Here is a 25460-nt window from a genome sequence, read left to right on the forward strand (position 1 = left end):
TGTAGGCCAAAATCTCTGATGGAAGTATATTGATTTTTGGCCCAGCCGATTTGGGTCAAAATTAATATTGATGGCTGTTCTCTTGGTAATCTGGAAAACAGGCGCTGGGGGGGGGATCTTTAGAGACAGAAATGCCTTCATTCTCTCCTCCTTTAGGTTGTTTATTGGTGTAACTACTAATTTTGTGGCCGAGTTTAGAGCGTTGATCCAGGGTTTGGAGTAGGCTAAAGAATTACATCTTTCGAAGCTTTGGATCGAATGCGACTCAACTACGGTGGTGATGAGCGTATTAAAATTCTCTGCAGTACCGGCGGGGCGACAATGCACATCCGACGGCACAGCAGAGGCCATGTGTGTCATGTGTGCCATTTGAGCTCTGCTGTGCTCTCGGATGTGCACTGCCGCCCCACTGGTAGTGCAGAGGATCCTGATCCGGTGATGAGCATGATGTCCAAGAAGATGGTGTTGTGATTTGTTTGGCAACAATGGTCTGCCCTTCAGAGCTTTCTTGTCGACATTGAGTGGAAGATTACGCATTGCTATAGAGGCAAATCCGGTGGTTGATTTCCTTCCAAAATTGACAGCAAAGTTTGAACTCTCAACTCCCATCTCTTTTTGGCCTGCTTCGGTTGAAGAGAATCTCAGGGTTGATGCGACCTTTTCTCATGACCTCATTATTGTGGTGACTTGATCAATCATTAGAGTCTTCGCGGTCAGAACTCCGTACTATGGAGAAGCGCGACTACGTGGTAACAGATAAGCTATATCCCAGTTCCCACTAGGAAAGAGGTGGGGCCCCACCAGATTAAACGGAATCTCATCAATGATATAGGGGTTGTTTTTCTTCCAAAGAACTAAACTGATAAGAAGAGTTCATTTTCTTTGATATGTTTCTCTGTGTAATTAGTCTAATGAACACTCCAGTACAAATGGGGCAACGCAGGATCAATAATTATCAATCACTCGACGGATAAGCCCCCAACCCACCATCCATACAACACAAACACCAACTGTAGCCACTTGCCACATATCAAATTGAATGAACAAAGAGAAGGCCCGGAACAATTTTAATTAAATAAATTCACAACAGCAGTTAGAAAGCTTAAAGCAGTATTAGATACAACAGTTACAGACACGATTAGGCTCTCTCCATTCATCAGCTCATCCTTCAACCTCTTTTCACCATTGACGTTAAAAGGATTTGATCAGAAACACCAAACCCCAGGCGACCTCCATGCACAAAAAAGATATGGGCTTGCCCAAGGAGATGAATGGTGAAAGGATATTACTACACTATGGTCTAACCTTAAATAGATCCCCATAGAATTTGTTTTTTACTCAGATCTCCGATGATTTGAGCCGCCTTTCTGGTTGTTGTATAGGGGCAACAGCCATCGGGCCCCAAGTTTCCTCCCATAACACCGCCAGTAAAAAACCAATATTATCAGCACCACACCAATGGGAATGGCCCATCTGTTACCAAAAAACCAAAAACACAAGCAAATACTGTCAATCTTCTCTGTACAACACCCCCCCCCACACACACACACACGCAAAGTCAATATATTCTTCTCTTTGGTTTTATAATAGTGCTTGGGGAAAAAAAGTAAAGCCTAATCTCGAAACATACTGGGAGTGGAAGAGAAGATAGTTCATATTACCTATCCAGATCAATAATAGGGCTATAAACTAATGTCTCCCAAGTAGACACAATAAAATGCCATACAGGGTTGTAATAAAGTGCCTCCGCTGACCAGAACATCCTTGTGTATGTCTCCAAGAAAATAAACAATATCCAAGCTCCAATCTCAAGCAAGATAAACTTGATAACAAACCGGCCGACCACCACCATTAAAAGAGAGAAGGCTACCAGCCAATTGAAAAGTCTGTGGTTGTATTCTTTAATAAATAGCGACCGGGATTTCCCCAACATCTGCATGTACATATACATCACATGCATTTAAGAAAAAAACAAACTCAAATAGAAATCACACGTAAATGAGACAGAACGATCAAGAAGAATGGCATTTCAAGAAACCAAGTTGAACTATGTGTCCACCCCAATCATGGAGGAATTTGCCACTAACCATCCCCAAAAATTGAGGAACTCAATGAAACAGCAAGCCAAAACAAGTATAATGGAATCAGTATTAACCTTCATCATTCGTTGCTCATAGCTCATTTTTGAAGGCCCTATACACTCTGCCTCAAAGCTTTGATTGCATTGCAGGAAACCTGCATTAAATTTTGCCATGGAAGGAAGCCTGAGGACTTGAAGCTGGTCCATTTTGTCCTCACACTTGGTATACATTGCCTCACACAGCTTTGAAGACTGATATTTGTTTGCCAAGATAAAATTCTGGTATGCCTACAGAAAGTGTTTCCAATAAAAGATGACATGGACAACATAGAGCAAGATCTTAAAAAAGTTAAAGTATGTTCCAAATGTGAAACAGCACATAGATTAACAGATTGGAATTTAAAAAAGTTAAAGCATGTTCCAATTGAGCAACCCAAAATCAAAGACCTCGTAGTCACAAAATTCACTATGAAATGCTTGGTGTACTGCAAGGCCGAGAAAGATGTGCGCTAATTATTTCACGTTTCTTTCTCATTCCTTTCCCTGCAGCAACCAATAGCAGGCCCCCATAATTTGCAGAAGGTATGGGAAACTTCTACAGACCTTATAGCTGGATGGTTACTCACACTTCAGCAGCTTTGGGAAGGACAACTTTGGACTGCTAATTACCCTACAATGGGATATCAAGGGCAAGTGAAAGTTCAATAATATAAAACTAAATGCTTTTAATAGCAAACATTTTTCAAGATCTGGGAACACCCCCTCCCTTCAAAATAATAATAATATTAATATTAATAATATTTACAAGTATGAAGTAACAAGTAAGAAGAGAGAACATCAATATAAAGCCGTACAATTAAGTTACGAACCCAACAATCCTATGTCTGTGAGAACTCAATACGAATTTGATGTGAGAGCATGGAATCATTTAACAAGTTAACGTCAAAGATGGTTGAAGCCGGAGCAGTAAACATTGAAAACTGTTCTACTGAAGGTCCTTGAATGAAAATGTTTATGATAAACAGGAAAGGCCTGTGAATGAGGCCAACAGATTGGGCACTACAATGGTTGGAATAACCCCACCCCCATCCCACCCCCACAAACGGTGAAGAGGCCAACTCATCAAATATTCAAATAGAATTTGGAAAATTTGTTAGGCCTAGTCCCCTGAAGCATAAATATTTTTGAGAAAGACTAGATATAGTGTAATGCACTTCTGGATCACTATCTGATACTTGTAAGAGGAAAGAGGCTAAATAATCAAAAGAAATTTGAATGTGGATTTAAGCCATCATTTGCTTGGTTCAGGGTAAGAAATAATAGAATCAGGGCAGGCTAGAAATCCACAGTAAGTGTTGTTTGCCAGGATAATATTATTGTATACCTACAAACTGTTTACAATAAAAGATGATGTGGGTAGTGAACAGAAAGATTTCATAAAATGTAAAAACATTTAATAAATGTGAAACAGACCACAATTTAAAAACTTTGCCACTCAACCTAGTGCTTGCACAGAGGCACCAGACCCATATGATATTACCCAAAATCAACATCTGACACAATATCACAATGGATGCCTGGTGTGAAGTGAGGCCGAGAAAGATGTGCATCGCCATGCTCTTTCTTTTTGGACCAGGAGGGTGGGGTGGAGAGGAGGATGCTGATGGTACAGGAAACTTCTATGTTAGTTTAGTGAGCTTATAGCAGGATTGCCATATCACTCTTCAGCAAAACTGAGGAAGATAAACTTCGGTGCCCTAGTCCCTTATTTTGGGAATATGGAGGAAAGGGAGACATATTCTAGAACCTCTCCACATTGAGTCTATACATATTCTAGAAACTCTTAGAAGCAAGGAAGGTTCTAGAGAAGCTTCTAGAGAAACCTTGTATATAGCTAAGAAAGAGGGAGGTTTCTAGAGTCCTCTACGTAGCTAGAATCCTCCACAAAGGAGGTGAGAAAGTTCTCAACCATTGGATGGAGGATACTTGTAAAGATCTTAGGCATTCTTTGAGCTCTTGGTTGCCTATAAATAAAGGTGGCATCATTTCGGCCAAGGCACTAAGCAAGTGAGCAACAACTTGTACTCAACGATCTCTAGTGCAAATTCAAGTTCCATTCACTCAAACTCTCAAGCGTTTTCTTTAGTTCTCTTCCCAAATCCCTCAAGGTTTGATAGAAACAATGAATTACTGCTTGTGTGAGTGCTAAGTACCGGCGTTGTTGCTTAGAAAGGTCTAAGGCCTTGACCGACAGCTACTACTGGCAGATTCTGATCAGAATAACAGATAACCCCCCCCCCCCAAAAAAAAAAAAAAAAAAAAAAAAGAGACCTCTTTGGGAAGGTTCCCAGATTTGTTCAAATATTGTAAGTAGATAGAGAAGAAAAACCCCCACAATATAGGGTTTGATGACAATGTAATAACCAATAGTGATATACAGGAAATTACTTGAACCAGAGTATGGGAGATTTCAAATCTCTGAAAATCAAGGTGTCTGCTGGACACAAAACCCAAGTCCAGTGAGCCTCTCAGAAGGTCCAATAACACCAAGAAGTATGAAACAGATCTGAAGGATGGATCTAAAGTAATTTCAAAACCGTTTTTTTCCCAGAAAATGCAGAAAAACAGGGTACCACAGCTTCTTGGAGATTTGTGATTAACCAATATCAGGGGCTTGGATCAGCCTCACACTTAGGTTGAAGGATCTAATTAGGAGGGCCTCAATGCCCTCAAATCTGAAGCACTTCTAACGGATAAGTTCATACATCAATTCTGTCCAAAATCTTCAGGAAAACAGAGTACCTCTGGTTATGTAAAATCAGTAGAATCTGTAGGAATCTTCAAACCTGATGAGAGAACCCACCATCGACTTGTTGCTGCACATAATACTCTTCAAATAGTTGATAAAAAAGAGGTAGATCCATTGTCAATGATGCTTTACGCAAAGGGGAAATATATGTAGGGGAAACCTCAGTTTATTTTCATGTAGTTTCAAACTAAGATTTCATGTAGCAGATATGGCAGCACAGGTTGCTGCAAACCAGAAAGGAAAGACCTCAAGGGACTCAAACCAGGAAAAAAGGAATAGGAACAGCTCTGATACCATGTGACAATGTACTAAACTTGTAAACCAGTCAGTACCTATAGGTGAGAAAGAGAAAGAAGAAGAAGAAAGGTACACACAATGGAGAAGAGAGGGAGAAGTCTAGAACTCGATGGGAAGAGAATACCCCTATCGGTCTAGCCCCTTGCTTATATAATATCAAGTATTCAACTCTTAGTAGGAATCCTACTAAAAGTCTAAGTCTAATCTAGTTATATCTCAAACACTATCCCACGGTACACAATACACCGTATCATGGTAAATCAGATCACCCACGGTACACTTTAACAAGAGGCAAGGGTTAAAAAATTAAGAACAATAAGAATGTGGATTTAGGTCATGGTGGTGCTCAATTCAATGTGGGATCTGGAGTCCTTGAAGGATTTGAGTCCCTAGTAATCATTAAATTTTTTGCAATAATTATACTCCTGTTTGTCAATAAGGAACTAACTTGTTACTAGGTAGCAAAGGCATTTACAGGCAAACCTTGAATGCAGTGATTAGCAGCACTGATCTTTTTCCCCATTGGCTATGGAGAAGAGAGAGGGGAGGAGGATGGGAGACCAACCAATGGTAGTTGGGTCATAGCTACAACAGTTGAAAAATCCAAAGTTTTTTCAAAAAACTGAGCAATTCATGTTTGAGATTTAGAAATTTTACTTCTATTTATTCCCTCAGTTTATGAAATGCTGCTAGTTTAAGGCCAATACTAGATACATGTTCTAGTACTACAATTCCAATTTAACACCGAGTGACTACCTCCCTGGCATACCTCTTCTATTTCGTTGTCCAATTTAGCAACTGATTTCTTAGCATGATGGTGACCGAAATGCTGCTTGTCGAAGACCTTCATGGCTTCTTCTCTTGCTGCATGGTGGGCTTGTTGCAGAGATTGCTCCGATTGTGGTAACCCTACCTCACCCATCCTGTGATTGTATAGCTTCAAGCATTGCTCAAGAATTCCCTTATTAAAAACCTCAACAAGAGAACCTGTGGAAGGGATCTCTCCTTTGTTCAAGGCTTCAAGAATCTGAAACATAGACACATGTTCTTCTTGAGGAAAATGCAATTCAACAAAAAAATAACTCATTAAACCTGGCAATGCTTTTTAGCTCTTTATTTTTCCCCTTCTCCAATGAGAATAGTGGAGAGTTAAGGTGGGTTGAAAACCCAAAACCTCAGTGCCCGAAAATGGAGCACAGCCTGATTAGCTCAATTCACAATGCTGGAAGCTCTAATAATAGATTTGATGCATTTACAACTATAGTACAGAATGACGAAAGAAAGGCACCTGCTCCAGAAAAGATACAAACTCCTTTCCATTTAGAGGTTTACCCTGCACAATTTTTGGACGAATAACAGAAACAACAAGTTCTTTCAACTGCTCCCTCTTCTTAACATAACTAGGGTCAAGATCAGCATCCGTCATGTCACAAAGCTTGGTTCGCTGAAGATGAGGCTGTAAATAAGTTCAATTTAAAGAGTGATCAGCTCATTCCAAAGCACAAACCCTGACAAAGTGCATTGGGCATGTGCCAACAAATAAAATAATTTGGACCCATAACAGCATCTTTTTTTTTTCCCGAAAGGGGGGGGGGGATCGTACTGTCGTAGCCCTCCTACTAGCACACAGCAGAAACCATCACAATGTGGATATGTTGAGACCTCTCATCACAGCAAATTCAATATCATAGCGATCATGTGCCAAGGCAAGCCATTGCAATTGCCACACACCAGCACCAATATCAAATAAAGCAGGCTTTATGACATATGCGACTAAGTGTATTACAGTCAAGTAACAAAAAACAAAGACCTCAATGTAAATAAAAACAAATATAAGGGCATAAATGTTAACAAGCCCTCAAAGTGACAATGGTAGTGTCTTTGGGAACCAGGATCTTCTCCTCCTCACCGCCGGAAACCATACATGCTCTTTTCTTGCTCCTCTTTTCTTTTTTCTTTGTTCCCCTTATTTTCTGGATTGTTTTTTTAGCGCAGGGTACCTAGATGCCGAAAGTGACTGGCCATCTCACCGCCATTGCGGCACCTAGGTGTTGCCTAGGCTTTACTTAACAAGTATGTTCATGCTTCTAGCCATACAATGGATTCTCCAGGACTCCAACAGAACGGAGAATAGCCTATAAGAAACCACATTCAGTAGATGGTGAGGATAATATGTCTTGCTTTCTTTGGGGGAGGATATCACAAAGGTGAAACCCATCAGTCAGATGATCAAGACAGAAGAACTGAGTGAAGAGTAAGAAAATACACATGAGAGAGAGAGAGAGAGAGAGAAACTAGGCATACATGCATGTTACTTATGAGAGGCAACCACTTCTATTAGCAGCAATGAATACATATGAGAAAGCCAAACAATGATAATTACATGTATGGCTTGCTCAGACCTCCAATGACCATATTTGTTTATTAAGAGACGCGCCGTGTCGATGCTCGGATACAGTGACAAGTAGGCAAGGGCTCTTGTATAGTGGAAAAGTACGAGTAAAGAAACTAGTCCAAAAGTGTAGGGTTAGATTAGCATCTTGGAATATTGGATCATTAACAGTTAAGAGTCTAGATTTGATAGATGTGATGAGGAGAAGATGGATTAATATTGCCTGTAATTAAGAGACTAGATGGAAGGGTAAAAAAGCTAAAGTGTTGAACGACTTTAAACTTTGGTATATAGGAGATCAAAGAAATAGAAGTAGAGTGGGCAGAGTAGTGGATAAAGACCTTAAGAATGATGTGGTGGATGTTAAAAGATTTGGAGATACGATTATATCCATCAAGCTTGTGTTGGAGAAAGAGGTTGTCAATATAATTAGCGATTATGCACCCCAAGTAGGATTGGATGAAAGTAGTAAATTACAATTTTGGGAATAGTTGGATGAACTAGTGCACAAGGTTTTAGTCAGTGAGAAAATACTATTATAGGGGGATCTGAATGGACATGTTGGGAGGCTATGAAGGCGTTCATGGAGGCTATAGAGTTGGAGAGAGGAATGAAGAGGGGATCTCAGTTTTAGACTTTGCGGAAGCTTATGATCTGTCCATTGTGAACATTTTTTTAAAAAGAGATAGGAGCATTTAGTTACCTACAAAAGTGGGCACCATCAGCCAAATAGATTTCTTCCTAACAAGAAGGTCCAACAGATTGTCTTGTAAGAATGTAAGGTTATACCTGGGGAGAGCCTAACTACTTAACACAGATTGGTGGTCTTGGATACGTGCTTCATTATGTAGAATTGTATAATAGGGGAGCCTATTTGCCCTATGATAAGGTGATGGAGCTTAAAAGAAGATTTACTTCAATTCATTCACTGATAAAGTGGTCAAACAAGGAAAGTGGGACTTTGAGGGAGACACTAATACGATGTGGAACGAGATGACGGCTTGTATTAAAAAGGTTGTTAACGAGGTACTAGGGGAATAGAAAGGTAACATCATGCCCCTAGGAAGATTTGGTGGTGGGATGTTGAGGTCCAAGCAGCCATTAAGACTAAGAAAGTTTTAAGACATGGCGAAGGACTAAAGAGGTAGAGGATCTAAAAAGGTATAAATTTACCAGAAATGAAGCTAAAAAGATTGTGGGGAATGCAAGGGCGAGGAAATATGATAATCTTTATAAAATTTGAACACAAAGGAAGGGGCAAAGGCTTTTTATAAGATAGCTAAAGTAAGAGAAAGGAAGAGTAGAGATTTCAACCATGTTAGATTTATTAAAAATTATGAGGGTAGAGTACTAATAAGCGAAACTAAACAAAAATCGTCGAGAAGGCTAAAAACGCGACGTTTAACATATATTGATCATGAGTGGTGGCTGGGTGTCGGGCACAAGCTATGATATCCGATCAAATGTCTGATTTCGTAAGGGATGAGGACATTAAGGAGAGACGGAAAAAGTATTTCTACAGCCTACTAAATGAAGACTTTTCGAGTAATAGTGCCCTAGAAGGCTGCATTACTCATCTAGATACCACATTTCATAGATATATAAGCAAAATTAGGGCGTTTGAAGTAAAAGAAGCTTTAAGAAAGATGAAAGTAGGCAAGGCACCAGATCCAGACGGAATCCCAATAGAAGTGTAAAAGAGCTTTTGATTTTGTAGTTTATCCTGGCTAACCAAGCAGTTTAACATAATTATGAGCACAACGAATATGCCAGATGAATGAAGGAGACTCATTGTGATCCTGATTTACAAAATAAAGGTGATATTCAAAGCTGCAATAACTATAGAGGCACTAATGAGTCATACGATGAAGTTGTGCGAGAGGGTTATTGAAACCTAGCGGAGAATGGAAACCACTATTTCGGATAACCAATTTGGCTCTATACTAGGAAGATCCACAATGGAAGCTAATTTCTTACTTAGGAGACTCATGGAAAGATATAGAGAGGGTAAGAAGGATATCTATATGGTCTTTATTGACTTAGAAAATCCTACGACAGAGTCCCTAGAGAGTTAATCTGGCATACACTAGAGAACAGAAGGTTGTCATCATAGTTATTAAGGCGTCGCCTAGGCGTCCAGGTTCCTTGGTCCCCATAGGCGCCTTTAGTCTGCATTGTTGGTGTCGCCTAGGTTTTGGACCTCTCCAACGCCTTGTCGCCTTGATAACTATGGTTGTCATTTAAATATGTGGACATAATTAAAGATTTGTATGATGGTGTGGTGCCCATGACTAGTGTAAGAAATATGGGGGGATGTCAAAGTAGTGAGTTTCCAATTACAATTGGGCTACATCAAGGATCAGCCTTCAGCCCTTATTTGAATGCGCTTATCATGGATGATTAAACTAGAGTCATACAAGATGAGGTTACAGAGTGTATGCTTTTTGCTGATGATATTTTATTGGTGGATGAGACGAAAGCAGGGATCAACGACATTTTGGAGTTATGGAGATCAACCATGGAATCAAAAGGTCTTAAGATAAGTTGAACAAAGACAGAGTATATGGTGTGTAACTTTAGACACACAAGGACAATTAAGGAGGTGGTGAATATTGATGAGAGGGAGATTCCTCGAAGTGATTATTTTAGATATCTATGTTCTATCATAAATAAAGAAGGCAATATAGAGGATGAAGTTGCCCAGAGGATTAAAATAGGAGCGATGAAGTGGGGAGGTGCATCCAGAGTACTGTGTGATAGGCATATTCCTTTAAAGCTTAAAGGAAAATTTTATATGACTGCCATACGACCAGCTATGATGTATGGTGCAGAATGTTGGGCATTTAAGAAGTGTCATATAGATAACCTACGTGTAGTGGAGATGAGGATGTTGAGATGGATGTATGGAAAAACTAAGAAGGATAAAGTAAGGAATGACCATTTTAGAGCTGAGTTGGGAATAGCTCTGATACATGATAAGCTACGAGAGAGTCGTTTGAGGTAGGGGAGTCAATGGGTCGGGCTGGGCCAACCTTGGCCTTAACCCTAACCAAACCCTGGCAGCCTTAACCTAAACCCAAGCCCAGCCCGATCCTGCCAGGGTCAAGCATACCCTCAACCCAGCCCGACCCTGGCAAGGTTTTCCCAACCCCGGCCCGGCCTTGATTGGCCCTGAATAGTGAACAGCCCAATGAGCCCACTTAGCCCCAGCCCTCTTAACATGTATATATATATATATATATATATATATATTATGCATACACATAGCCCCAGCCCACTTAACAAAGCCCATTGTACATATAATATCTATGAATACATAGCCCCAACCCACTTAACAAAGCGCATTATACAGATAATATATTGTGTATACAGGGTCGGGCTGGCCCTGGCGGCCTCAACCCAGGCCCGGCCCGGCCCTGCCAGGGCTAGCAAAATACTAAACCCAGCCCGACCCTGTCTAGAACACGGGCCAGGCCCAGCCCTATCTGGGCTCAGGGTGGGTTAGGGCCGGATCGGGATGGCCGGGTTTTTTCACACCCCTAGTTTAAGGTGGCATGGCCATGTTCAATAGAGGCCTTGGGATGCTCCAGTTCGGAGTGATTTGATTCAGATTGAAGGAACTAAAAGAGCTAGGGGCAGGCCTAAAATAATCCTAAGTGAAGTGGTGAGGAAATACATGCATATCTTAGGCCTCGTATCTTGTATGACTGCGAATAGATCTGATTGGAGAGCAAGGATCCATGTAGCCAACCCCATTTAGTTAGGAGAAGGCTATGTTGTTTATAATAAGGAAAAGGCACAATGCACAATACAGTTACTTCATTTCATTTCCTTCTCAATCTTTGTTTTGTTTCTGCAGTACCTTAAGTCTGCCTACCATTTAACAGTATCCAGGTCACTTCAATTTCTCCTTTCTTATTGCTGTAACAAGTTTCTATCTTCTCTTCCAATCTTAACGACCTTGAAGTACAATGTTACATGGACACAGGTGTGGTCAGCAAAATGACATGAGCACAAGGTTTTTTGGATTCAGCAAGCTCTAAAAGACATGATTATCCAAGACCGCACTCACTTGTTCTTTGCACAAGTTGAAATGGCACTACGCTACATCTTCTTGTAGACTTGAAGTTAATTGGATTTATCATTTAAACATATAAAGGGCCTGAATGCATGACCTTGGGGCATTACTTGCAACCCAGTTTCCTCTCAAACACAAACAAGGTTCTAAATCTCAGTCGAAACTGCAAGTTTCAACCGAGATATCTCGGTTTTGACAGGTACTGAGATGAAACCATGGGTCAAAACTGATTCGTACCAGGTTTCGACCAGTTTCAACCAAATTTCGCATGTTTCACTAGATTTGTTTGACCAGTTTTGACCGAAACTTGGTCCAACCAACCACTTAAAATCACAAGTTTCCTTTGAAACCTGTCTTATCTTGACAGGTTTCGACCGAGAGGGTGGGATTTTGACAGTTTTGACACTGGAACTCTGGATTTTGCCAAAAACTTTGATTTTTCCCAAATCACTTCATTGATCGCCACTCTTTTGCATTCTCATACACATTCAACCCTTCTACAGCTTGGATTTGGTGATTGGAGCTTGAAGGTAATAGTTTTTTTTTTTTTTTCACAAATCAAATTTTGCAAGAATTAGTATATAGACATGGTAGTTCATTTCAATTTTTTATATGTTAGATAGAATGGCCCGATCTACGACTTCATGGAGTCGGATTAGTTTTTAGGTTGTTAAATTTATGAGAAAATTACTTGGACACCCCCTAGACTATGGCCCGTTTGCTTACTATCCCCAACTTTTCAAACAATTACTTGACACCCCCTGAAACCTGATGGTGTTAGTCTGCTGTTAGTGTTTAATTGGAAATGTCCATTTTACCCTTATCACCTATTTCATAGAAAACAGTGAAATTGACAGATTTACCCCCCTTCTCCTTCTTCTTCTTCTTCTTCTTCTTCTTCTTCTTCTTCCTGCAAACCCACCGCCCCTACCCCGTACTGCATTGCATCTGCAACACGACTGTTCAAACAATTACTTGACACCCTAATTGATTTCAAACCCTAATCAATTTCAGAAAATTTCTCTTTCCTTAAACAAATTTCAAATCAAAATAACCCAACACCCTTAATCGATTTTCAGATTAAGGGTTTGAATGTGAAAATCGATTAAGGGTTTGAATCGGAAAGAACAGAGCAAGATATCACAAATTACTTTATCATGCTTTCAAATGGTAACTGGAATCAAACTTATTCACCTACAAGAACAGATTCACCAAAGATCCATTGCAGAATAACCCGTTTCCCATTATCCAATTCATCTTCACAGGGAGAACAGAGCCAAGGTCATCCATCCTGAGTGAATCTTGATCTGAAAAAAAAAATAGCACTGAGACAAATGAAGAATCAACTATTTTCCTTCTTCGAATCCAACTTCACAGAAAATCTCCCCAGGAACCCTAAAAATGAATGATCCGTCAATAGTCGAGATCCCTAAAAACTCTCTCACCTGCGCAGTTGCAGTCCTTTTCGTCTTCACTCCCTCTCTCTCTCTCTCTCTCTTTCTGTCTTCTTTTTGGGTTAAATCTAGTCGCATCGAATCGAATCGTAATCTATAGGTTGACCTAAGCTGCTTCCTCAAACGTTTTTTTATCATCATTCTTTTACCTTTCTTGACTATTCTTATTCTTCATGGATGAACAGAAGAACTCAGATCACCATGAACAATTCTTGCTAGAGAGCGACCGAAAACCCGATAATCTTTCTGGGTCTGTCCCATCGGAATGATCAATGTCTCCTACCAAGAAAGCCCTACAGATCAAGCTCAAAGAAGAGGGCCAGAACCACAACCGAAGCTAAGGAAAGGAGAATCGAATAAGCAAGGTCTGCAAAAAGGGTTTCGGATCAGAAAAGGATTTGGGAGGTCACATGAGAGTTCACGCACAGCCATGGCTGCCGGTGAAGAAGAAGAAGAAGAAGAAGGGGGTAAATCTGTTACTTCAGTACCCTTTAAGGGTAGTTTAGGCATTACAAAAAATTTAACTGATGACATCATCACTAAACTAACGGACTTGACCTACTTGAAAGAAATGGTAAAATGCAAGGGGGTGTTCAAGTAATTGTTTGAAAAGTTGGGGATAGTGAGCAAACGGGCCATAGTCTAGGGGGTGTCCAAGTAATTTTCTCATTATTTATTGATTTTTCTGTTTTAAAAATATGATTTTCCCATAACAATACTCTTTAACTCTTATGCAGCTGAATGGAGGATGCTATATGGAAGAGACTCACCCAACCTGACTAGGATAGCAGTTAAAGTGCTCTCCCATAAATGTTCTGCCTCCTGGTGCGAGTGCAACTTGGAGTACATTCTCCCTCATACACTCCAAAAGGTGGAACCAATTGGGTGCCAAGCGGCTGGAGGAGTTGATCTATATGCATTACAATACGAGATTGAGAGAGGAGCACATACGCCTTGGCATGGACAACATAACCCCAATCGAGTTGAGCAAAATCTTCCAACTGGAAAAATATTAGGAGGTCCCCTTTACAAGTGGGTGAGTGATAGAGGTGAGCCTATATTAGATGAGGCTGGGGGTCGACCCAACACCCAGATTGCTTCGCAGATGGGTACTGATGTCGAGGAGTATATTGCATTAGAGGGGGATGACCCAGCACCCAGATTGCTTCGCAGATGGGTACTGATGTCGAGGAGTATATTGCATTTGAGGGCGGAGTTCACTCACAGACCTGACGTCCATTTGAGTCCCAACCTAGCATAGATGATGACAAAGAGATCTCAAGGTCACGTTCCTTGTATGGCACTCGCACACCTTCCCCAACTCAGGCCCCTGATGATGATGATTATGATGGTGGGATTGGTAATGGTGATGATGATGGCGGTGGTGGCGGTGGTGGTTATGATGATGGTGATAGATTTGCAGCCTTACGCGAGGAGCACGACCAGATGATGTAGGATCCTGACCCAGAGCCCATCAAATCCACAAGGGAGATTAAGTTCAATCATGCCACATAGGATCAGGATCATGGTGCACATATCGAGAGAGGCTAAACTCGAGGTCCACACAAGTAGTTCAGACTTGAGGAGGAGGCAGTTAAGATGGTCATGGATGTATCAAGCTTGTCTGGCACATTGGAAGCCATGAGTTTGGGTGAGAGTAGAGGATCTGGGCATTGGCATGCACCATCCGTCATAGGAGAGAGCCCTCATCTAACACATCATGGTGATAATTGCTTCGAGAGCGTTGGTTCAACATCACATGCTGTGTATGGTGGAATTGTTGGTAGACTTTCCTTCGTGAGCACCGGTTCGGCATTTAAAGGGTATGGTGGCTATGATGGTGGCTGTGGTGGATCTTCTATTTCATTCCCCAGCACTGAGTATGGGGGTGGGTCAGGTGTTGGGTCATCTTTCCTCAATAGAATCTTCTCGTATCTGGCTCAACAATTTGTGCCAACTCCACCCAGTTTCAGTCTCAGTGAGCCCTTCCCTAGGTTGGGATGCCTCCAATATGTTGATGATGGGGCTTATAGGTGAGAAATAATGGACTATCAAAACAATTGGGCCCAAAACATGTCATAGGATACATATGTGTTATATTCCGACGAGCGGCTACAGTTTATCAGTCATACATAGCTTGTATTTCCCTAACCTAATGCGTATTTTGATTGTTTTAATTGCATATTTACATTTCCAATAGCTAAATTATATGTAGACAATGTTTATAATATGGCTAGTGTACAACAGCATTCGGTGTACACTAGCAAACTTGGGTCCAAACCATAAGTACCATTTTGGGTGGTTTTTTTGTGAAATTAATTCATGGAATAGGTGAAAAATGTTAAAAATAGGCACCAAAAAAAACCTCAGGCCAAAAATCCATTTTATGGGCCTTGAAACCTAGGTTTCGAGTTTGGCCTAGAAAAATACAAGGTTTTGGTCGAAACCTGTGATATCTCAGTTTCGACGGCTTTGGCCAAGGTCGAAACCGGCCTCAAAACTGAGATTTAGAACCTTGAACACAAACATGTGTGTGTGTGTGTGTGAGAGAGAGAGAGAGAGAGAGTTTATTCTTTCATACGAGAGTGGTCATCAGTCTCTGACATGGGGCACAAGTTTTTTTCGGATTCAGTGAGCTCTAAGAGACATGATTAACCAAGCGCTAACTCACTTGTTCTTTGCACAAGTTGAAATGGCACTCAGCTACATCTTCTTGTAGACTTGAAGGTAATTGGAATTATCATTTGAACGTATAAAGGGCCTGAATGCATGACATTGGGGGATTATGTGCATCCCAGATTCCTCTCAAACACAAACATGTGTGTGTGTTGATTTTTGCATGAGAGGAGTTAAAATTTTAAAGACAAAAAATATTTTTAAACACTGATAAGATGAACAGGATTCTCATACTAAATCAAACACAGTGCGACAGTGTTTGAAAACAAAAATTCAAACATCATCTACTTCGGTATTGGGTTGCTCAACTAAGAATTAGATACTCAAGAATGAAGGTTCAACATTAGGGAAACCCACGAATTATCACTTTAGAATGTGATCGGAGATTGGTCGGGGAAAATCAAATGAAGCAAAAGAAAATTGCGAGCAAAAGATGTAACTAACTTAAATCGCAACAACCTGAGGTAAGCTGAAGGCTGTGCTGTTATCACCCATAATGGCCAGTGATTCTCGAATCTGATTAACCTGATTCAAACAAGAAAGAATATAGCAATCCCAGAATGAAAATATTTTTACTGAAAAAGGAAAGTTTAGAGAGAACAATACCTGATCAATATTTCTGTTGCCTGCAGTCACAATTGGCACCCATGATCAATTGTTTAATCTAATATGGGTGGTGAACAGGTAAATAAGAGCAAACAGATGACAAGAACTAACCATCATAGTTAGGAACCCGCCGAAGAGCTTCATCTACCATCTGCTGTACACTTTTCCCTTCTGTAAGACAGCATCAACATGTAAAAATTCATGCCGTATTACAACCAACCCCCCCCCCCCCCAAAAAAAAAAAATGAAGAGCAGGATTGTCAAGGCATCACCTAGGTGTCCAAGCACTTTCTTGGGTCCAAGACAGCGCCTTGTTGACACTTCACAAGTTTATTGTTTTGTTTTTTGATGAATATGCCTGTATGCTTATATTATATCCTATCCTTTGTTATTATATGTTGATTTCCTCATATTAGGTCATTACTAGCAAAATTATCATATTGCAATGATATGGCTTCGTTGTTGCATATAAGCATAATTATATTAAGGGGAAAAGAACCATGAAAGGCAGTGTGGCCCCTGTGCCCAGACACAGAAGGGCACAAAATGACCACCCCACCCCCCATGAAAGGCAGAAATCCTGCCCTTGTTGATGCATCCGTGCACGCTTCCATTGGCCCCTGTGCTGACACAGCGGACACGCTGCCTTTCAGGGAACCCTCTCCCTTATATTAAACTATTGTAATATTACATATAGGCATATACTGCATCCCTAGGGCACCTAGACGAGTGCCTTGTCGCCTAGGCACCCCTCAATGCCTTGGGTCGCCTAGTTGCTGTGACAACTATGCTGAAAAGTACGAAATCATATCCAAGCATGGGTAAAGAATCCAACAACCCAACTCTCTATGTAAAATTTGGAACAATAAAAAATAGATAGAAAAAATATATTTTAATAAAACCAAATTAGATATTTTCTCATTAATTGGATTTTAACCAAAGAATTCTCAGGAGTGGAAAGATTAACTTTGAAATGTTTGTGGTTATTTTAGAGGTATTGAGAAAATTTCTCATTCATGACAAGTAAATGTTGTCAGCTGACTTGTGGTATGCTTGCATATACTTGAAATAGTAACATTTTCTATTTTTTGGTTGTTATTGCCAATCAAAAAACAAGTAGAAGAAAAGGTTAAATCTAAGTCTTATCCCTAATTTTGTTTGCCTTGATCCATGAATAGTTACAACTTCAAGAAAAAGGATTTCAGCAAACCAACTCATAGACTTCAAACAGCCTACAATGGCATAGCAGAGTTAAAATACATTCTCCGAATGAAGGACAGGAACCATCATTGGATGGCCCAGAAAAGAATAAAGCTGGCATTCCAGGAGCAGTTTGGGTGGGAAGTTATCTCTTTCTGCTCTCCTCTTTTATCTATGAAGAACAATTTTACCAGAAGAATGAAGGGAGAAGTTGTAATATGAATAGTGCTGTGGGATAGGCACTGAGACTATCAGAACAGGGTCTGTTGCTCATGATGAATGAACTAGAGCAGAGTACACCATTATACTCTAGACCCCCAAGCCTTAAAATTGAGGATATGTCTTTAGACTGATTAATTTAGTGTTTCACACCCGAACCCTTCCATCACTTGTACCTGGTATTAGGAACTGTTCTTAAGGACTAGCAGACAGCTACATAAACTTCCTTTTCCAGGAGGGACGGGAAAATGACTTCCTTGAAGTTTAGTTCTGAACTTACGTAAGAAGTCCCGCTGAATTAGCCACAACAACTTGGCAGGCTCAAATGCAACATCTTGCCCCTACGAAAAAAATATTTTGAATTTTAGACACAGCAAATGGTAAACCATAACAAAACACACAAACTAGAAAAAATGAAAGAGATTAGAGGGTTACCTTCACTCTATATTCCATGTTTAATCGACAGGAAAATGACAAACAAGTTAGTGTCAGTCATGGAAATATGGTGGCTATAATTGTAAAAAGTTCATATTAAAGAAATATTAAGACTTGCTAACCTTCCGTAGAATTCTTCAGCAAGTTCAACAGCAAATGACAACCTAGATATATCAGCTTCACGGATCTGTGGAAAAAAATACAAGCACAGAACAAATTAGTGAGTAGCATGTATGGTGCATCCATGCATGCACATCTAAAAGACCCATGTAGCATCTTTTTCAGTTATGAGATAAAGACAAACCGTCTCTGGTAGGTTGTAGATTAGCACAGAACTCATAACATTTGCCAAAGCAAAGATCCTGTGAACACAATTTTGGAAAGTCTGGCATTGAGAACCATGGAACCACAGAAGCTAGATGGAAGATATGGTATATCAGAAAATTACCTATCATCATATACATTTGACTTCCCAATGCTTTCAAATCCTTCTGTGTCAAGGTAAAGCACAGATGTTTTAACCCCATCTATAACTAATTCTAATGGCGTTCCCCATACCCATATCCCTGAAACAAAGAAAAACCAATGTCAAGGATATTCGTTTGTGTAACATTTAGAAGTATGTTGGTGAACAAAGCCAATATGGTGTGTCCTAATGTCCTTGTGTATATGTGTTCAGATTTTGCGTGGCTGCACATGCACATTCATTGAAATATGCATCAACCTTTTGTTTTGGTATCACGCATGTGACCTACACCAAATCCTGTACATAAGACAAGTTCCCAATGATTAAAATATAAAGCAGCTGAGATTTACAGGAAAAAAAAACATAACAGTATGAGAAGCAGGATTTAAGACTGGGGAAGATACTTAGGTAGAATAATTCTAGAAAAAACTTACCTTCATAACATGAAAGAGAGAGAAGCTGATTCAGTAGAAAAGATTTGCCAGAGCGGTATGGACCAATAACCTGAGAAGGCAAACATGAAGATGAAGTCAAAGAATTTTTTCCTTTTTTAAAAGAAGGGTGGCAGAGGGATATAACTTCTTGCTAAGAAACCTACTGCATGAATGCACAAAATAACAATCAGACATCTTTCAGGTTAAGAGCCTATCATAGATTATGCAAGTTCACCATGACAAGATGCTCACAACTTAGCATATGGAACCACGATGACTGTGACGATTAGCCTTGATTCTTGAGAATAAGGAAAGCACTGAAAGGACACACCTCGAGTTGGAATAATCCACCTGCCTTTTGAGGGCAGAGTATCAGTTGCAATAGAACATTTGATTTTCATTTCTTTCCTTTATTTTAGTAACTTGTACCTCCCCCCCCCCCCCTCTCTCCTTTGGGATTGGCAACAAAGATATTTCACTAATAATGCCAATAGTGAAAAGAAGTACAAGAAAGCAGATAGGGCAGACCTCTCCCCCCCCCCCCCTTCCCCCTGGGGAAGCAAAAATTCCATAGAATAACATATCAAAACCATATAGTTCCTTTCCTTATAGAGGATCAATCCATCTTTAAGGCTCTCACGTCTTCTTTCCTTTCACAAGCCTCAAAATATTGAGTATGGTACCAACCAACAAAAGATGTGCCTCTAAGAAATAAAGGGGCTGGAGTGCCAAAAGAAAGATGTCCTCCAGTCTCCAATGCAAACCCACCGAAAACAATTTTTCCCTTTCGTTCCCCATCCTCTTCACTTCATTGCCTTTCTTCTTCTTTCTTTTGCATTGTATGCAAACACTATAGACCCCACAAATAAACCCGTGCAGCCCATCCTGTTCTCAGTGGCACATGATTTGGGTTAAAGAGGTTTATTCTTGTCAATATCTTTCAGCACCAAATGACCCCCACTCAATTGTATTTACCTAAGGTTTCTTTTGTCAAAATGTCTTCCACTTGGAATAACAATCTCCTTTTATGAATTCCAGAAAAAAATAATATAATAACAATTAAATGTGATCCCCCCAAAAATGACAGTTTATAGTTTACTATCTTAGCTAATAATGGGGGCCATTGCTTGGAACAATGCTAAATGGTTCGGACTGCCAGGTTCGAGTCTTAAGAGTGGCCACTTTGAGCAAAAAATGACGAAGGTTAGGACCGTCTCCAAACTCACCTCTCCCAGAATCTCGCATTGGGGGACCAACACTAGGTAACAGCCCTTTACTATCTTCGCTAACAATAACTCAAACCTCCCACAATAATCTGAATAAAACTAGCGCCAAAATCAGGTAAATTTACAAAATATTTCAAAGAACTTAAAATATTATTGCTCAAAAATTTTATTCATAGAAAATCTGAAACTTACTCTCTAAGTCAAGAAAGAAGAGAGGCCTCTTACAAACTTTATAGCCTTTCATTTTTGCAACATCTCTTATTTTATCGGAGCCCCAAAAAGTAGGTGCCACATTCCTCCCAAATGTAGGCAAGAAGGTATTATTCTGGCATTTCCAAGCATTGGCAGCTCCAGATTCTCACATCTTAGTTCATGCAAATTGTGAACCAACTATATATATTTTTATATAGGTAAGCAGAAAATAAAGATAAAAAAGGGTTTAGGAAAACCAGTATCAAGCTTACTGCAACAGCTGCAATTGGAGTTGTTAATCTTTCTATTGCCTCCAAGCCTTCTCTTGCAAGACGAAGTTTTGTATGACCAGGATCAGGCTCCACAATAGGAAACCTGTAAGTATAGCAAGATAGAATTGCTGGATGAATGAAGAAGAAGTTTATTCAATGTAGCTTCTGAAGAAATACAAAATGTATATTTAAAACAAATCAACAAAGTACATAAAACATGAGGAAACATGTTGTGAGAGATTATAATTTTGACAACAATAGGACAACAGATATAACATCAGCTTGTAGTCTCCTCATCTAAATAACAAAAAATAGCAGAGCAAAACTTAAAATGACAATAAAACAAGAAAGACAAAACACAGATCTAAAGCTCAATAAGAAAACACCCACACAGGGCTTCCACAATGCAACACAAATAAGAGTGAAGAGAGCAAAAGAAGCAATATAATGCAGAAGGCATTTCTATCGTACTATTAAAAAAGAGCGTCTCAGTGCAAGAGGCTCCCACTACTGCAGGGTCTGGGAGGGGCAAATGCAGCCTTACCCGCGCTTCGCAGAGTACCAGAGAGGCTGTTTCCATGTTTCAAACCCGCAACCTTATGGTTTTAATAGCACAATTTAACATCTGAGAACCAATTGCCCAAAAAATATAAAGATAACAGTCCAAGTTGGCTATTCCACACATAAGAGAACAGTTTTACCCATTCTAGCAGGACCATAAATGCTTTGGAATCAATTCAGCGATGGTGATCAAGGTTTAGGAAGCCATCAAGGAAGAACTAAAATGTGTAGCATCATGACGCCAAAGGCATTATGCATCAATTCTCACAACTGGATGATTAGATATGTTGTCTGGATTGTATGTGTTTTTGAAGATTGATCTCAGAAGTGGTTATCTTTGGATTAGCATGATCTTTTTAAACCATTTTAATGGTTGTTTTACCCTCATAGTGGTTTCTAAATGTATAATTGGTGCTTACTTGAATGATTACTGAAGGATCACCTAAAAATTTCATCAGCTCCACAAATTTCCACAAATTATTTACACCTCAATGTGGACTGAAGTTCATGCTGAAGCAAAGTTCAAAACCTAAGATTGGAGTGTCTTTTCAGTTGAAAGTATGAACAGGGGTCATAAGTTGGTCTTTCTAGTTTCTTCTAAAGTTACTAGTTCTAACTTTAATAGGGCCGAAAAGAGCCTTTTTAAGATTGGAGTGTCTTTCTAGTTTCTTCTAAAGTTACTAGTTCAAAACCTAAGATTGGAGTGTCTTTTCAGTTGAAAGTATGAACAGGGGTCATAAGTTGGTCTTTCTAGTTTCTTCTAAAGTTACTAGTTCTAACTTTAACAGGCTCATTGTTGTCTCCTGGGGTCTACCTTCTATCTCCCTCCTAGCTGTGGGCTCTTCTGTTTGAGTCCTTTGGCTTTTGCTCTTTGTTGGTTCTCCTTTCCCTCCTATTTGAGGGTTGTAGTTCCTTTTTCTTTAGTAATGAAATTTTTATTCACCCAAAAAAAAAACTTTAACAGGGCCAAAAAGAGCCTTTATATTTTATAAGGGGGTCACAGGAACATCCAACATGTAATATTTTGGTTTTGTTTATTGAGTTTTGCTAATAGAATGAAAATATTTTGATTGTTTGGATTGTATAGCCACAACTGCACCGTGTTTGCTATTTTATTTGCAGCTATACAAACTTTCTGGTTTTTCTGTCAATTAGAAGCTTGGTCGAACTTGGTGCAACGGTAAAGGTTGCCCCATTGTGACCAAGTGGCCACGGGTTTGAGTTTGGAAACAGCCTCTCTGTGAAAGCAGAGTTAAGGCTGCATACAGGATGACCCTCCCCAGATCCGTGGCGGGAGCCTCGTGCACTGGGTATGCCTTTTTTTAGAAGCATGGCCACCTAGTTCATGGTTAGGACTCGCAAAAGGTAACCCCCTCCCCCAAAAAAAAAAACAAAAAAAGAAGAAGACATAACCGACCATAAACAGTTTGCCACTTCCATAAAATTAGTAAAATATAATTTTGTAGAGCAAACTGAGCCCAAGTACTATCAAGATCAGAAATGAGAACATCTTGGGAGAGCAGGAGACCTACTTATGAAAGGGAAAAAGAAAAAGAGAGAATGTGAGAGAAAGATCAGGAGACCAAGGAGAGACTCCAATAGGTGATAAAAAGAAAGGGGAGTTCAATGAACAAGGTTTGTAAGCGTGCAATGAAAACCAGAGAAAGCACTAGTGAGAATGGGAACTATAATGCAACTTAAAGGACATAAATGCAAGGATAAGCCCAAATACATCAATTGAGATGGTGCAAAACGAACCAACAGAAAGCTTTAATAAAAGGCGTGGGTCCAAATGGAAAAAAGATTATTTCCAAAACTGAATGAAAAGGACTAGTCATTGATAATGCAAAGCATGTGTAAGAGGATCTAGTATATAACTGCTTGCTGTCTGTTTACAACTCCATACAGCCTCTTTCAATGAACTTGGCGTATCTTTGCAGGATTACAAATTAGCAAAGGCCATTGGCAAGTTTGTTGGCAGAAAGCAAAACTGTCTGGTAATTTGATGTATCCTTTAGCACCACTGAACTTGTCCTACACAGAAAAATCACCACCCACTTGCACAGAAGGTGCATCCCACTGTACATGATATTTCCCCCTCCCCCCCCCCCCCCTTCTAAAATTAGCATGACTTCAGTTAAATATTGCGTTGTAGTAATGCCAATGGCAGCTTTCAGTCAGCCTACGCAAAGCCATTAATAACCACCATCACAAAGAAAGCAATGAATACAGAGGAGCAGTTGGTCTGATCAACATTGTCGATTAGAATTCTTGTGTCGTATCTCATCCTACCACAAAGAACTATAGATCCAATTGACTCAGGTCCAGAAACATTAAATCGAAGTGTCATTTGATCCCATCATGGACTGAAATTAGCCAAGCATATAAATAAGATTGTTGGTTGGGGGGGGGGGGGGGGGAGAGAGGAAGAAAGAACAGAAGAAAATCTAAATTAAGAAGAACCACAAAATTCAGTGCCCAATCTAAATTTCGAGTAAGAGAACGAAGTTCACTATAATCTCAAAGTTTACACAAGAATCGACCATCAACGTCGATTACAACCCAACCAAAATAAACCCGTTAAATAAGAAAGATTGTGAACAAAAGAAATGACTTACGCTTGTCGGAAGTTCTCTATGGAAGACGACCCAGATGCTAGGAGGCAAAGTATGATTGAAATAGCAAACACCCATCCCGGAAAGTTCATTTTTTTTCGAACCAGAGAAACTTATCTTTCGAAGGAGGAGAGATCACAGATGGGCAATGGAAGTTGTACGACCAACGGGAATGTGACCACAAGAAAGCTAAGGAGAGGAGAACCATTTGGTTTGGGAGGCATGCCCATGGAAGGGAAATGGATCTGAGGAAGCTAAGAATTGTTTGCAGGTGAAGTATCCAGTTCTCTCCTTTTCAGTGGTTTCATGCGTTTCAGAGAGACCCAACATTTTGGGTTTGCTTTTATAGTTGCTCCTGAGAAGAAAGCCAAAATAGAAACTGTAGGTTGGGGCATTGAAAACTGAATAAATAATTATGAGTTTCGCTGGGAAGAGGAAAGAATGATAATTATATTAATGTGGTGTTTTTCTATGACAGGCAGAGAGTAGAAATAGTCAGCATCTTCACTGTCTCTGTCCCTCAGAGATAACTAAGCCATTAAGGAGGTATTACTGTGAGCTCTGTGATTCACTTCTGTATGTCTCTACACCTTCAATGGTAGGGATTTCCCCACTCCCAGAAAATAGTAGTAATTTGATAAGAAAACTGCATAACTAAGGCTGTTTCCGTAATCTCAATGCCTTGTGTATTTAACAAGACATCGTAGAGTGGAAAAAGAAAACCAATGCTTCAGAGTTCAGACTCGCCTCTTTGGCAAAAGACCAACAAGGGAAAAGATCTTCCTTAACTTCAATTTACCTTAAGGCATTTATTATCAGCAAAAATCATTCCTGGTCTAAGGTGTCCGGAACAGAGAAGAAGGGAATTAAAACAGAGGCAGATCTATTGTGAAGGTTAAAGTAGTTCAGTTTGAGAATTAAGATCTATTGTACAATGGTGGATTATCCATGCAGAGGGAAGAGAAATAACTAACCGGTTGAGGGAGCATATGTGACATATAATATATCATACAGGGGAATATGGCAAAATTGGCGATGCCTACAGCCTCATGCAAATAGACAACAAAGTACAATCACGGTTTTTCTCTCAAAAATTACAATCACGGTTTCAGCGGTACGGCTGCAACAGGGTCGGTTTAAGCCAGGCCTTTTAAAACCCTAGCCCAACCTCGAGTTCCCTTAGCTGGATCCAAGCCCGACCCAGCCCTGACTCATGGCCAGAAAAAATCCAACCCTAATCGACCCTAATCGTCCCTTAGGGTCAGGCTAGGCTGACCTTGATTGGTCCTGATTAAGGGGGGATGGGAAATGAATGGGCTGGTCAAGCTGGGAAGAGGAAAGAAGAAAGAAGAAAAAGCAAAAAAATAATAATAAAAGAAGAAGAAGACAGGGTCGGGTTGGGCTGGGCCGGGTTTAGCCCGAGGCTTCAACCTTGACCCGGCCCATCC

General features: G+C 40.1%; 1 protein-coding gene across 2 annotated transcripts; it reads right to left on the minus strand.

Moving 5' to 3' along the window:
- Nucleotides 1–993: 993 nt before the first annotated feature.
- On the minus strand, nucleotides 994–24560 carry LOC122662247 (guanylate-binding protein 4-like). 2 transcript variants are annotated; one of them, XM_043857833.1, is made up of 17 exons: nucleotides 24016–24560; nucleotides 20837–20939; nucleotides 19147–19216; nucleotides 18971–19009; nucleotides 18695–18812; nucleotides 18551–18608; nucleotides 18369–18433; nucleotides 18247–18253; nucleotides 18092–18152; nucleotides 16504–16563; nucleotides 16393–16412; nucleotides 16246–16311; nucleotides 6475–6642; nucleotides 5956–6213; nucleotides 2156–2368; nucleotides 1662–1933; nucleotides 994–1473 (listed from the first exon to the last, which is right to left on the minus strand). In XM_043857833.1, exons 1-17 carry the CDS (start codon nucleotides 24102–24104, stop codon nucleotides 1335–1337), a joined length of 1806 nt encoding a protein of 601 aa, XP_043713768.1. In that variant the 5' UTR covers nucleotides 24105–24560; the 3' UTR covers nucleotides 994–1334. The 2 variants fall into 2 exon arrangements, with proteins under 2 accessions (XP_043713768.1, XP_043713776.1); XM_043857841.1 differs by lacking the exon at nucleotides 994–1473 and adding an exon at nucleotides 1551–1574 and having other exon boundaries at nucleotides 1614–1933.
- Nucleotides 24561–25460: the final 900 nt, after the last annotated feature.

This window comes from Telopea speciosissima, chromosome 1 (genome assembly GCF_018873765.1).
Source record: "Telopea speciosissima isolate NSW1024214 ecotype Mountain lineage chromosome 1, Tspe_v1, whole genome shotgun sequence".
Classification (NCBI taxonomy): Eukaryota; Viridiplantae; Streptophyta; class Magnoliopsida; order Proteales; family Proteaceae; genus Telopea; species Telopea speciosissima.

What these genes read in the sequence shown, in the direction of transcription:
- LOC122662247 (XM_043857833.1), bottom strand. Translation starts at nt 24,104, where the DNA reads ATGAACTTTCCGGGATGGGTGTTTGCTATTTCAATCATACTTTGCCTC. An exon ending in GCAACAGAAATATTGATCAG is followed by an intron (nt 16,312 to 16,392) that starts GTATTGTTCTCT and finishes TGTTTGAATCAG; the next exon opens with GTTAATCAGATTCGAGAATC. An exon ending in TGGACAACGAAATAGAAGAG is followed by an intron (nt 2,369 to 5,955) that starts GTATGCCAGGGA and finishes CACTTTCTGTAG; the next exon opens with GCATACCAGAATTTTATCTT.